Here is a 14,165-nt window from a genome sequence, read left to right on the forward strand (position 1 = left end):
ATAAAGCACATATAGCATAGAGGAAAATTTGACAGTCGAACCCAAATCATGACTAGCATATGGAAGGTTCCACCAGTTGTGCCAACTCTCATTGAAGACTAATGTCTTTATAATAAATGTGTGAGGAAGTTCCGCATCAATAAAAAAATAAACTAAGTGTGCGGCATATCAATAAAAAGCTCCTAAGCCTATTGGCTTAGGAGGAATGTAAGGTTTAGGGAAATGAGCTTCCCTTGGCAACTTAATAGTTTTAGATGATCATAATGGTGGAATCTTAAACTCACACTCGAGTAACATTGTCAAAATACATAACTTGTCCTTGAGAATTCATGGATTGTCATTTAGCTTATTGACATATTTTTCTCACCATGGCTCCCCTTTGTTGCATAACATTTACAAAGTAGATGCTCAAGTTGCAAGTTATATCTATGCTTGGAGCCTAGAACACAGTCAACACAGAGCTAGTCAATACTTACTAGCATTATTGCTGTATATTAGCCACCGTCTGTGACATAATGTTTTCTGTGAACATGATTTATTTTTCAGATCCCATGCAAAGTCCTATGCACTTTTATCATTGCCCACCTCATTTTGAGTCCTCATGATATCAATGTATGATTTCTCATGTATCTGGCGTGAAAAGTATCCTTTGTAGTAATCTGCAACACCAATTCTTTTAAACAATGCTGGTCTTTCAGGTTTAATAAGGCTTGGTGTTGGACCTATAACTCTCTGCAATCCAGGCCTGTGAAATGTGACAAGGGAAATCCTCTCCTTCTCTTGGTTAATTGTCGCTCTATGTTCAACGCTCCGGTAAATCCCGTTAGTCAATATCTGCCAAATCGTTTGAAAGAGTTACCAAAAAATTCCTAAAATCAAAATAGTAGTGTGTATTCTTACACTGTTGTTAATTTGTTAATTACCTTAATGTCTAAAAATAAAAGGAGTTGCAAATGATTTTCAGCCAATTACCTCCAAAATGTCTCCAACGTTGATGACAAAAGCATTGGAGATTGGTTTAATAGGAATCCACATTCCATCTTTTCTTATTTGGAGACCGTCTATTTCATTGGCTTGGAGAAGAATGTTAAGGGCACCAGCATCAGAATGAGGACCGAGTCCAATGACTTGCTCTGGCTGGGGACATGGAGGGTAGTAATTGATCCTCATTACTTGGCCTATATCTTCAAATAACTCTAGCAATTCATTGGGTTTGGTCTTAAGAGCTTTTGTCATAGAGCCAATTATTGTGAGGCAAATGTTTTTCAATTCTAAAGAGTACTTCTCTAAATTATCTCTGCAATGAGACAAAGTGTATTTTACTTAACAACAAAATCAAATCAATAATGATCTAGTCAAGGTGGTAGCAACATAAACACACAAATGACTCACAAACACACACGATGAGAATGAAAGAAGGGACACAACCTGAATGGTTGGGGAATACTAGGAAATAGGTGGGGACGCCTTGCGTATAATGGAAGAGTGGTCATGGAGAACATGTCTGCCCAATCAAGCTTTTGTTCCTCAGATAAAACAAACAACTGACCAAACCCCTCCATTTGTTCTGGTTTTTGCCATAATTTCTTCTTCTCTTCCATTGGAAGATTGAAGAATTCTTCAACACCTAACTTCACATTTTCCACTAACGAAGGATTGACTCCATGATTAATAAGCTGTTATTAATTTGCATGTATATTAGACGTGTTACAGAGGAAATAATATTGAATTTGTTTCCTTCATAACAAATTTCGACTATTATAAATGCAGCAAATTTTTTTTTTTGGATAAACCACAGGTATCCTCTACGAGAGGCAATCCTGTTCGAGCCAGAAACATTCACATTATAAATGCAGCAATTTCTTGAATAGCTAGCATATTCATGATGTGTGTAAAAGTAAATTGGTAAAATTTTAAAGATTATGTTACACACAAAAGACTTTTGCCTAAAACTTAAATATATGCAAATATTCAATTTTTGTCAGATATCACGTTCGTATCAATCAGGAATCATACTCTTTGAGGAGGTACCTTTGTTTCTAAAATTGAGGCTAGAAATGAACAGCCTGTTTCCAACTTGGTATTTCTTTAATGATTCCAAACATTTTAACATTCTTGACACTACATATTTACACTTGGTTTGTTGAAAGATCATTATGCAGATTTTTAAAAGAAAGAATGAGAGCTTGAAAGCTTTGAAGTTGAAGTTTCCATCAAAGAGAACAAGTTGAACTATACTGGTGAATGAATTCTCAGTAGGAGTCGGTGTTATGGAAAGCAAGATATACCAAGAGAATAAAGATTGTATGAAGTCTTTACTGTCATGAAATGAAAAGATACAAGATGATGTCCTAAGGTGCAAAGCTATGGTTTCATGAAGATAGAAGGAGAAAGGCCAATCCTATGAAGACTATAAGAGCTTATTGTAGATAAAAAGAAATTTTAAGATGTGACTACTAGATGAAATCAAGAAAGGCATGCACATGAATGAAGATGTGTGATAGGGCCCAACTTAACAAAGCCCAATATGGCAAGGTTTATGTCAGAGACAGTAAGAGAGGTAAGGGGCCCAAGGGAGGGATCAGAATGGGTGTTGTATCACTGCCCAAAGTGCATGCTGAGTCAGCTGGTTTGTTAGGGGAGATTGTTACACATGCTGCAACGGAAGATGATAAAGGAGAGACGTGAAGATGGAACAATCACCGTGGAGGTCATGGGAATTGCTGATGCAAAGTGGGAGATCTCACGGCATCTCGAAAGCCCCTAAAGCATTTACATTCTGTTGATTTTTTTCTTTATTCCTTTCTGCACAATCTGAGCTATAGCAGCACTATAGTATGTAACCAGATTTGTTTCAAGTGTAACCTTGTTGAATTTTACTGGTTTGAGATTTAAATAGAGGAATTATTCAGAAAATTCTATTGTTTACTGTTTGATTCCTATCAAATTGGTATCAAAGCTCCGACTGGGAGCTGGGTTATGGTGCGAACGAGAACCATGGAAGGATTGGAAGAACGATTACGTCGAACGGAGGTTGAGCAAGATGAGCTGATCAAACGGATGGAAGCGAGTGATATAAACCAGGCCGAGATCATCAGACAGTTGAGGGAGCTTGGGGCTGGAATCCAGGAACTTAGATCTGAAGCATTTAGAGATGAATGGAATTTTGGGGATAGGAGGAGAAGTGGTTCCTTTGGTTCCAACGACAACCGCAGAGGAGCAGGATACGGCGAGCCCAAGTGCAGGAAGCTTGAGGTTCCATCGTTCTCTGGGCATAACGCGTACGCGTGGTTAAGCAAGGTGGAGAGGTATTTCCAAGTGAACGAGATTGGGGACGAGGAAAAGGTGGCAGCGGTGATGCTCGTTCTGGAAGGAGAAGCCTTCACGTGGTACCAATGGTGGGAGCTCAACAACGTCACCATTACTTGGGAACTGTTCAGGCGCGAGATTTTGGGTCGTTTTCAACCTGAGATGGTTGACAATCCATACGACCCTCTGTATGCGTTGAAGCAGACCGGTTCCGTTGCTGAATTCCGTGCGGAGTTCGAGTTGGTGGTAGGGACAATGAGGTATGCAGATGAAGAGATCTTGAAAGGGGCATGGCTGAGTGGGCTGAAGGCAAGCATAAGGGAGGAAGTCCTAATGAGTCCAGGGCTACGTTTTTCGTCCGTAATGAAGTTGGCCCAAAGGATTGACCTTAGAAATGCTGCATGGGCTGAGGAGGGAGTGGGTTTTTTTGGTCCAAAAAATTCGTTTGGGCCTCAAAAATACCATTCGGGCCCAAGGAACCCAAACCAAGGGAACTATTCTAATAGTGGATTAGGGCACACGACGCAGGCAACATCTGATTTCCCCAAATCCTCCCAAACACGAACGAAGACAGGAGAACCAACTATGGGCAGCTCCTCCGGAAGTCGTGTGACGGAGACGTCTCAGAACAAGTTCAAGCATCTTTCAGATGCTAAAACCCAAGAACGAAGACGACGTGGGCTTTGTTTTCGGTGCGATGAAAAGTGGGGACCAGAGCATAGGTGTACGGCCCGACAACTCCATCTCCTCATCGTGGGAGATGAAGACGCGGATAACTTGAAGTCGATGGAAGATGACGATCTGGCTTGGCGGTTCCGTTGCAGGACGAGGACGATGCGGCCCTCCAGTTATCGTTGCACAGCCTTATGGGCATCTCTTCTAATCAGTCCATGAAGGTATGGGGAACGATTGGGGACAAAAGAGTGGAGGTGCTCATTGATTGTGGGGCATCTAGTAACTTCGTTAAGCAAGGGTTGATTGACAGCTTGGGGTTGAAGGAAGAACCGACACCTACCTACACGGTGGTGATAGGGAACGAACATAAAGTGATTTGCCAAGGAGTGCGTAGAGAAGTTGTGATCGAGATTCAGAACAGCATCGTTGTGCAAGACCTGTATCTGTTCGATCTTGGTGGGGCTGATGTGGTGTTAGGGCTGGATTGGCTTAAGGGGTTGGGAGAAATTAAAGCCAATTTTAGAGAGTTGACCATCAAATTTCTAAACAGTGGGCAGGAAACAACAATTAAAGGAGACCCCTCTCTTTCCAAGACCATCGCCTCACTCAAATCTATGGCAAAGGCACTGGAACAGCAAGGGCAGGGCTACTTCATGAAGTGGGAAATTCCTCTTTCATCTCAGAAATTCCTAGTTGAATGAAAGGAGCTTGATGATCTGTTAAAGGAGTATGGGGATATTTTTGTTGAGGCCAAAGGATTTCCACCAAAGAGGAGTCAGGACCATGCCATTTTGTTGAAGCCAGAAGCTCAAGTGCCCAACATCAGCCCCTACAGGTACTCTTTTTACCAAAAATCTGAGATTGAGAAACTGGTGGCAGAGTTGTCGAGTGATGGAATGATTCGACCAAGTGTGAGCCCATATTCGAGTCCTGCTATTTTGGTTAAAAAAAAAGATGGGAGCTGGAGAGTTTGCGTGGATTATAGGGCCTTGAATAAGGTTACAATACCGGATAAATTTCCCCTTCCGGTTGTTGATGAATTATTGGATGAAGTGGGGGGATCAAGAGTGTTCAGTAAGCTGGACCTCAAATCGGGATTCAGTCAAATCCAAATGAAGGAGGAGGAAATCCCCAAGACGGCCTTTAGGACTCACGAGGGGCATTATGAGTATTTAGTAATGCCATTTGGCCTTACTAATGCTCCCTCCACCTTTCAGGCTCTTATGAATGAGGTGTTGAAGCCGTACCTAAGGAAGTTTGCTTTGGTTTTCTTTGACGACATATTGGTATATAGCAAAGGGGCTGTGGAGGATGTTGACCACCTGAGGAAGATATTCAGCACTCTGCGTTCTCACAAACTGTTTGCAAATAGAAAAAAATGTGTCTTTGGTCAAAGGCAAGTTCAGTACCTAGGACACATCATTACTGAAGATGGGGTACAAGCTGATCCCTTGAAGATCAAGGCAATGGAAGAGTGGCCAGTTCCCAAAAACATAAAAAGGTTGAGGGGATTCCAAGGATTAACGGGGTACTATAGGAAATTTGTGAAGGACTATGGCATGATAGCACGCCCTCTCACGGATTTGCTGAAGAAGGATGCTTTCAAGTGGGATGCAAATGCACAAGCTGCCTTTGATCAATTGAAAAAGCTGATGAGTGTTGTCCCTGTATTAGCTTTACTTGATTTCTCCAAGACTTTTGAAGTGGTAACGGATGCCTCCGGTAGGGGAATAGGAGCAGTGTTGATGCAAGAAGGAAGGCCCCTGGCTTATATTAGTAGGGGATTCTCACAGTATGCCATGGGGAAATCCGTTTACAAAAAAGAATTAATTGTTGTGGTATTTGCTGTCAATAAATGGAGACCCTATCTCTTGGGTAGTCACTTTGTGGTTAAAACAGACCAGAAGAGCCTAAAATATTTGTTGGAGCAGAGAGTCTTGGGGGAAGGTCAACATAAGTGGGTCTCAAAACTTATGGGGTACGATTTTGAGATTCATTATCAGCCGGGAAAAGGGAACCTCGTTACTGATGCCTTGTCTCGTAGTGAGGAATTTTATTTGCTATCTAAAGCACAACTGCCACAGTTGGGGGAAATTGACCTTGAAGTGCAAGCTGACACACGACTTATAGGGATAATTCAGAATCTTTTGGAAGATCCAGCTTCTCACGCTGGATTCCACCTACAGGGTGGACGTCTTTTCTACAAAAACAGGTTGGTCCTCTCTAAATCTTCTAAGTTTATTCCTTCCATTCTGTCAGAATTCCATGATTCTTGTATTGGGGGACACTCTGGGTTCTCTAGGACGTATAGGAGAATGGTTGGGGTTGTTTTTTGGGAGGGCATGAGGAAGACGGTCCAACGATATGTGATGGATTGTGTGGTTTGTCAACAAAATAAAATTCAGAACCTTTCACCAGCTGGGCTATTGCAACCCCTGCCAATACCGTCTCAGGTTTGGACGGACATATCCATAGATTTTGTGGGTGGGTTACCAAAGGTTCACGGAGTTGATACTATCTTTGTCGTGGTAGACCGCCTCACTAAATTTGCTCATTTCTTACCATTAGCTCATCCTTATTCGGCTAAAGAGGTTGCTGACCTGTTTGTTAAAGAAGTGGTGTGGTTACATGGATTCCTCCTTACAATTGTGTCAGATAGGGACCGACTGTTTCAAAGCCATTTTTGGGCAGAGCTCTTCAAATGTGCAGGGACAAAACTCAATTTTACAACTTCCTATCATCCTCAATCTAATGGGCAGACGGAGGTGGTAAATAGGAGCCTTGAAACTTATTTACGTTGCTTTTGTAGTCCAAAACCACGCACTTGGCCAAAATGGTTGCATTGGGCGGAGTATTGGTACAACACCACATATAAAAATTCCACAGGGATGACCCCATTTAAGGCTTTGTATGGTGTGGATCCCCCTAGCTTATTGAGGGTTGGTAATAGTTTTCCGGTGGTAGATGCGGTTTCCCAACTGTTGGCGGATAGGGAAGCTATATTGGATGAGTTAAAGGAGAATTTGTGTCATACTCAGGACCGTATAAAGTCTCAAGCGGATAAAATAAGGAGGGAGGTGCATTTTGAGGTGGGTAATCTTGTCTATTTGCGTCTTCAGCCTTACAGATTGAAGTCCTTGGCTTCAAAAGTCAATGAAAAATTAAGTCCACGCTATTATGGACCATTTGAAATTCTGAATAAGGTGGGTGCATCTGCTTATAAGTTAGCTCTTCCGCCTACTAGCAAGGTTCATCCGGTTTTTCACGTTTCCTTGCTCAAGAAAGCAGAGCGTCCCACTGACAATGCACAACCCTTGCCCCCTGGCTTATCGGAAGAATGAGAACTGTTTGTGGTGCCTGAAAAGGTCTTACAATGGCGCAGGGGTCACCAAGGACAGTTGCAAGTATTAATTCAGTGGCATGATCTTCCTACATTTGAGAATTCATGGGAAGACTATCCTGTTATCCAATCTCAATTTCCTGACTTTCACCATGAGGACAAGGTGCTTTCTTTGGGGGGAAGTATTGATAGGGCCCAACTTAACAAAGCCTAATATGGCAAGGTTTATGTCAGAGACAGTAAGAGAGGTAAGGGGCCCAAGGGAGGGATCAGAATGGGTGCTGTATCACAGCCCAAAGTGCACGCTGAGTCAGCTGGTTTGTTAGGGGAGTTTGTTACACATGCTGCAACGGAAGATGATAAAGGGGAGACGTGAAGATGGAACAATCACCGTGGAGGTCATGGGAATTGCTGATGCAAAGTGGGAGATCTCAGGGCATCTCGAAAGCCTCTGAAGCATTTACATTCTGTTGATTTTTTTCTTTATTTCTTTCTGCACAATCTGAGCTATAGCAGCACTATAGTATGTAACCAGATTTGTTTCAAGTGTAACCTTGTTGAATTTTACCGGTTTGAGATTTAAATAGAGGAATTATTCAGAAAATTCTATTGTTTACTGTTTGATTCCTATCAATGTGTTTGCTATGTTTTGATCTAGCAAAGGTTTAGAAGCTGCTCGGATAAGCTAGCTCATGAAAAGATAAGCTAGCTCATTAATTAATTAATTAGGTTTTCTTTGAGAGAAGCTCATTTTATTCTTCTTTGTGCTTTAGAGAGATTATTTACACTCTTAGTGTTTGTCTCTGGTGCTACTACAGCTGTATACTGCTGTATGAGCTTGAGGGCTTGAGAGAAGCTTGTGTGAGCTCTTTGTTAGGTCCTTGAGTGACTTGTGAGTAAGGTTGAGTGAAAAACTTGTTATATCTAGCTTGGAGAGGTTAGGGTGTAAGAAAACTACCTGTAACTAGCTTGAAGAGGGTGGAACAAAAGACACTTGATTGAATAGTAAAGATCTCAACTTTACTGGGGACTGGATGTATACTCCACATTGGATATTGAATCAGTAAAAAGTCTCGCTATGCAAGCTTCTATATCCCTTTTCTTTGCCATTTCTTGCTTGAAAGTGTGCTTATCTTATTGTATGATCCATTTTCTATCTGTTTGCAGTAGTTTTCAAAGTTTCTCAAGTCTTCTTTTGCCAACGCAGTAATCTAAATGCATTTAACTAATTTACCTAGTTAATCATTAAACAAAATTATGTTACGAAAAGGTTTAATATGGCACGATCACTAATCTAAAATTATGTTATCATCGGTTGTAAGAGTCGCCAAACATGCAACATTGCCACCCTTTATATAATATAATTTAATCTTTTCAACTAAATTTCTTAAATTTTACTTTGCTTTTCGTTTTAAAGATGTGAACTCTAGGTTGAGATCTAGGAGATCTTTTAAGCAGTGAAAAAAATAATAGAGGCATAAAAATCCAAACCTGGAAGAAACCCCATTCTTTGCATCCATGGTCTAGTTTCTCTAGTTCAGTTGCATCTTCAGACAACAATTTGTTCAGGTCAATGACTGGAACTTGTGGCAAAGATGTTGTGTAAGATACAACAGGAGGGTCTTGATTTGGACGAACATATTGTTCTGGAACTTTGGTCATGGGTTGCTTTGCCAGCTCCTGGACAGAAGGTACTGGCATAGAGGTTCCAAGGTTGGGAATTTTGGCATCCATTGCTGCAAATGAGTCCAATTAGTTTGCTGCTCCTTTTTCTGATCAATCCTCTTCTGGTTTGATTCGTGGTCCACTAGCTTTCAATTTTCAATAGATTTAAACAAAATTAAATGTATTAGTATTTTTCTCTCCAATTTCACAAGTAATCAAATGATTTTTAGCAAGTTTTGTTGTATCTTAAAATTATCTGGCTAACATTTCCCTATACACCATTAGGCTCCAGTATGGGAAGGCCAAATCTGATGCAGATTATTGTAGTCTTATGATCAATTTATAACTGCTTGTGTTTTAACTTTTCTGTCTAACCTATAATATTCAACGAAACCTCATGCAATTAGAAATGCCAATATGTGGATGGAGGTCCAAATGCATCATTTCACGTTGTTTCATACTCCAGATAATTCCCCATGAATATAACAGTCAAGTTCATTTCATGTTACCAGCAGAAATATTGATTTTAATATCTCTAACCGCAATATCATAAAGAAAAATACAACTCAAGAATGAAAAGAATCACAAATGATTCATTTTCAAATCATGGTAAATGGCCGTATTTACTGAGCAAGTGTTATAAAGCCAGTAAGACACACATGCTAAGTAATTCATCTATATATATTTAACCCTGACAATAGAATCGAAACTAGCGAATTAGCATAGAAATTCTACTAGTGGATGATACATCAACAGAACAAAATGTATAATAATAATAATAATAATAATAATAATAAAGCATATGAAGCATATTACCAGGTTGAAGAGTGCATGTAGTGACTATGCTGGAAGAGGGAAAGTAACAAAAGGGGGATGAAGAAGTTGTCGTCAACGAAGATAAAGGAAAGAACACAGGTGTTATATAAAATGATTAATTTAGTTTATTTGTATTGCTTTATATCTCTCCTGTTGCTTCGCAGGAATAGTAAATTTCTCCGCCAATAACTAAACACATTTTTTTAATAAGGGTTTACAAGAGTTATGTTGTAAGAAAAGTAATTGTGTAATGTTATAGAGATTTGTTTTGCGTGCTTAGTTTTTTTTTTTTTTTTTTTGCTTTAGAAAGTGTGGGCCCCACAAAATATTGTCTGTGTAGAAAAGTTGTTGGTGTCATGTGAAATGAGAGATGTAAATCCCTTTTAATAAAATAAAGGAAACTTGTTATAAAAAAAAAATAAAGGAAACTTGAAAAACTTAAAATAAAGTAATAAAATAACGTGTTTAGTAATAAATTAAACCTTTATTAGTAAAAGGTTGCAGTTGCAGCTCTTGACTCAAGAGTCACAACACAACTCTTCACAAAATGTCTTTTCATAAGAAATTACTCTTCACAAAATACCTTCTCGTTGTCTATAAAAAAAAATCTATTCAAACACTATCAAAAATGAATCTTGACCTAAATCATTTTCAGCATTTCCTATTTTTAAAAGAATTATTTCACCAAAAAATAAAGATCGCTTTAATGATTTTATATTAGACTTCTCTGTTACATTTCTTCTTACAAGAGACTATTGGACTTGAAGAATGAATATTAGAATAGTCACTGGCTCTGGTATCGTATTAAACAATCATCTCCCATGCAAGCTCAAGCTTATTCACTGGCAGACCCATGTGTGGGCAAACATTCGCAAGGGCAGACATAAAATTTTTGATTTTAGTTTTTTTTTTTTTTTCTTTGTTGCAGGTTTTTATTTGTCTCTTAGTTCAATATTTATATTAGGAATAAATACCCTTTTAAGTCCCTAACAAAAAATATGGTCTCCATTTTATTCCTTTACAAAAAAATTTAGTCTCGATGTCCTTAAAAAATTCAAAGTGGATCAATTTAGTTAAAATCGTGATCTATCACAAATTCAAAAAAAAACCTACATTAGTCCCTCAAAAAGATCAAAATGGATCCATTTTGAATTTCTTAAGGATCAGGTGACTATTTTTTTTTTTTTATAATAGACTAAAGTGGGGATCGAATTTTTTGTTAGAGAACCAAAGAAGATATTTATTCTTATATTAGTTAGCAACGTACGGAGATGATTAAAACAATGTAGCAACACAAATTGATTAGAGAGAAAACTTATTCTTCCTCCCCTGTCACGTATCCATTCTCATGCTCTCTTCATCCTTTTTTTCCTTTTTCATTTTTATAAAAAAAGAGGATTGATTGCAGGTCTGACATTCTCAAATAAGTTAATATTTAGAGATGAGGCATTCACTGTGATTTTGCTTGCCTTCTGTGCAGATAGTGTTAACTTTTTTATTCACCACTATAAATTAGAATAATGATGTATGGATGTACTTGAGTATATTCTCATATTTGGTTTGGAGAATTGGTAAGATTTAGGAGAAAAAAATGATTGGTCAAACTATTATTTGCAGCTTGTTATGAAAGCAACTAAATTATGAGCGGGTTCAAGCGTTAATTTAAACTTTCTTTAAAAACATTGAACAGGCCTTGAGGATTCACCACAAATTTTATAGTTCTGCAATTTCTCACTTCAACAACTTAATCAATGAAAAGTTTTGGATTCCTGATCTCAGAAATCACACCACATATCAGCCAACTAGTTCAAGAATACACATTTCAACTTCCATAACATAAATTTGCTAATCCACGTTAGCCTCTAAGGTATTATATATTCAGCTTGAAGCCTAGAACACACAATCAATACAGAATGAGTCAATACTCACTGTCATTATTGCTGTAGCTTAGCCACTGTTTGTAACATGATGTTTTCCATGAACTTCTTTTATTTTTCCTTGTCCCATTCAAAGTCCTATGCGCTTTTATTATTACCCTTCTCATTTTGAGTTCTCATGGTATCAATGTATGATTTCCCTTGTAACTCGCGTGAAAAGTATCCTTTGTAGTAATCTGCAACACCAATTCTTTTAAATAATGCTGGTTTTTCAGGTTTAATAAGGCTTGGTGATGGGCCTATAATTTTGTGCAATCCAGGCCTGTGAAATGTGACAAGGGAAATCCTCTCCTTTTCTCGGTTAATTGTGGCTCGATGTTCGACACTCCGGTAAATCCCGTTGGTCAGTATCTGCCAAACCATTTGAAAAAGTTACCAAAAAATTCTTAAAATCAAATTAATAGTGTGTATTCTAGTTTTCCTTATTCTTAGACTGTTGTAAATTACCTGAATGTCTAAGAATAAAAGGAGTTGCAAGTGATTTTCAGCCAATTACCTCCAAAATGTCTCCAACATTGATGACAAAAGCATTGGAGATGGGTTTAATAGGAATCCACATTCCATCTTTTCTTATTTGGAGGCCTTCTATTTCATTGACATGAAGAAGCATGTTAAGGGCACCAGCATCAGAATGAGGATTGAGTCCAATATATTATTTTTTTAATATTTAACAAAAGATATATTGAATCTTCAATATTTTCGAATAGAGCCACGTCGGCAACGGAAAAAAATTAAAAGTGGCTTGTGAAAAGTCCCTTATGAGCCAACGGAAATCCACGTCGCCAACTAACGCATGAGAAGGAGGAAACCCACATTAAAATTAAATTACGAGAAAGAGAAAGGTAACATCAAGTCAACAGCTAAATTATATCGACTTGTTTTTATTATTATATTTATTATATATATTTATATAAATCAATTATACATGATTAAATCAATGATTTATTAACCCATTACCTGAATAATCAATCCGAGTTCAATATTATTGTGTAAGGTCAATAATTTTTTTTATAAAAACATATAAAATAAAAAGGAAGTTATATTTTTTTTTTCTCGCCACCTCTTACCATTAATCTTGTTATTATTGAATCAAAATCTATTTAACAGTTATAAAATGATATTAAGTGAGAGCCATTCAATTGATTTTGATCAAACGATAACAAAATTAATGATAAGAGATGGTAAGTATAACATATTCCACAAAATAAAATTATAAACTTTTTTAGAAAAAGTTAAAAACTTATGAAATGCTACAAAAATATTATATGTACGATGTTTCTTGCCTTATGATATATGGATAATTATTTGATTTTTCATGACTTTTGGTATATCACATAATTACCAAACTAATAATATGTTGAAGTGTAACTATTATCATATTTATGTTTAGAATTCTATATAAAAACCTGACCCTATGGAAAATTGAATGACTAGTGGATTTAGAATTTGGTGATACTCTCATGCTTTAATCTTTCTTAATTTTTATTCCTCGTTTCATTTTTTCTACTTTTTTATCCTAATTTTGTAGCACGTTATCATTATGAATATTCTTTACCACATCAAACCAGGGTTAAAAGATTTACAAACAAACAAATATATATTTTTTTTATCTAAAAGGTGTATATTCTTTTGTGTATTCTTTAATTAACTTTTAATTCATATTATTTTATAAATTATTTATTTTATCTTTGTTTAATCAGAAATCAATTTCAAATCTAAAAATATTCTAACGTTCCTGGAGTGACATGACTATTTGGTAATTTTTTTAATTAATTTAAGGATTTTTTTTCATTATAGTATTATTGGAAATATAGAAAAAACATAGTTTCACCTCCGGAGGACCGAAAGTGATTGGAAATAATTATCTATCCTAATGCCTTGATATGAAAATAAATCTTTAGGAATATCAGAATTTGGAACATCAGATAAAAAGGATAAAGCAAGTGAATTAATTTTTATTGTCATTATTTGCACCATAGATAATTATTTTCACCATAGATAATTATTTTCACTCACTTGAAATTTGGGATTTTCAATATTTATCATAATATTGTTTGAAAAAAATCAATTTAATTAGAAGGATCATCGAATAACCACCGCCAATTCAAGAATAGAAGGATATTTTAGATTTGAAATTAATTTTAGATTTAACAAAAATAAATTAAAGAATTGGTCGAAGAAAATGAACTAGAAATAGATAATAATAAAAATGAATACTAACTTTATAAAAAAAAAAAAAATTTGTTTGGAAAGTGGTGATAACTTGGTGTAAAATTGATTACAATAATATAGAATAAAATGAAAGTGTGGAAAGAAAGAGAATATATAAATGAGAGATTATTATCATTTCAAGATGATGGTGGATTCAAAATTTGATGATATTAAAAGTTTATCCATTAATTTTTCTTTATTTTCTCTCTACT

General features: G+C 36.9%; 2 protein-coding genes across 2 annotated transcripts; both read right to left on the reverse strand.

The window, feature by feature from the left end:
• Positions 1-206: 206 nt before the first annotated feature.
• On the reverse strand, positions 207-9,904 carry LOC133287146 (protein SRG1-like). The gene is made up of 5 exons (XM_061484704.1): positions 9,806-9,904; positions 8,816-9,135; positions 1,429-1,676; positions 973-1,297; positions 207-834 (listed from the first exon to the last, which is right to left on the reverse strand). The coding sequence occupies exons 2-5, from the start codon at positions 9,056-9,058 to the stop codon at positions 562-564; spliced, it is 1,089 nt and encodes a 362-aa protein (XP_061340688.1). The 5' UTR covers positions 9,059-9,135; positions 9,806-9,904; the 3' UTR covers positions 207-561.
• Positions 9,905-11,820: 1,916 nt separating this feature from the next.
• LOC133287176 (protein SRG1-like) lies at positions 11,821-12,391 on the reverse strand (the record flags this gene model as incomplete). Its single annotated transcript, XM_061484735.1, has 2 exons — positions 11,821-12,093; positions 12,239-12,391. Coding segments are annotated over 2 exons (426 nt in total), but the record flags the coding sequence as incomplete, so codon positions are not given.
• Between the last annotated feature and the right edge of the window lie 1,774 nt (positions 12,392-14,165).

This window comes from Gastrolobium bilobum, unplaced genomic scaffold (genome assembly GCF_033153095.1).
Source record: "Gastrolobium bilobum isolate Gb01-03AN ecotype WA unplaced genomic scaffold, APGP_CSIRO_Gbil_v1 utg3288, whole genome shotgun sequence".
Taxonomy (NCBI): domain Eukaryota; kingdom Viridiplantae; phylum Streptophyta; class Magnoliopsida; order Fabales; family Fabaceae; genus Gastrolobium; species Gastrolobium bilobum.

Excerpts from the sequence above, each read along its gene's own strand:
- LOC133287146 (XM_061484704.1), bottom strand. The coding sequence starts at position 9,058 with ATGGATGCCAAAATTCCCAACCTTGGAACCTCTATGCCAGTACCTTCT. Across the intron at positions 1,677-8,815 it reads AAGAATGGGGTTTCTTCCAG|CTTATTAATCATGGAGTCAA; the intron begins GTTTGGATTTTT and ends AATTAATAACAG. Across the intron at positions 1,298-1,428 it reads AGTATTCCCCAACCATTCAG|AGATAATTTAGAGAAGTACT; the intron begins GTTGTGTCCCTT and ends GTCTCATTGCAG.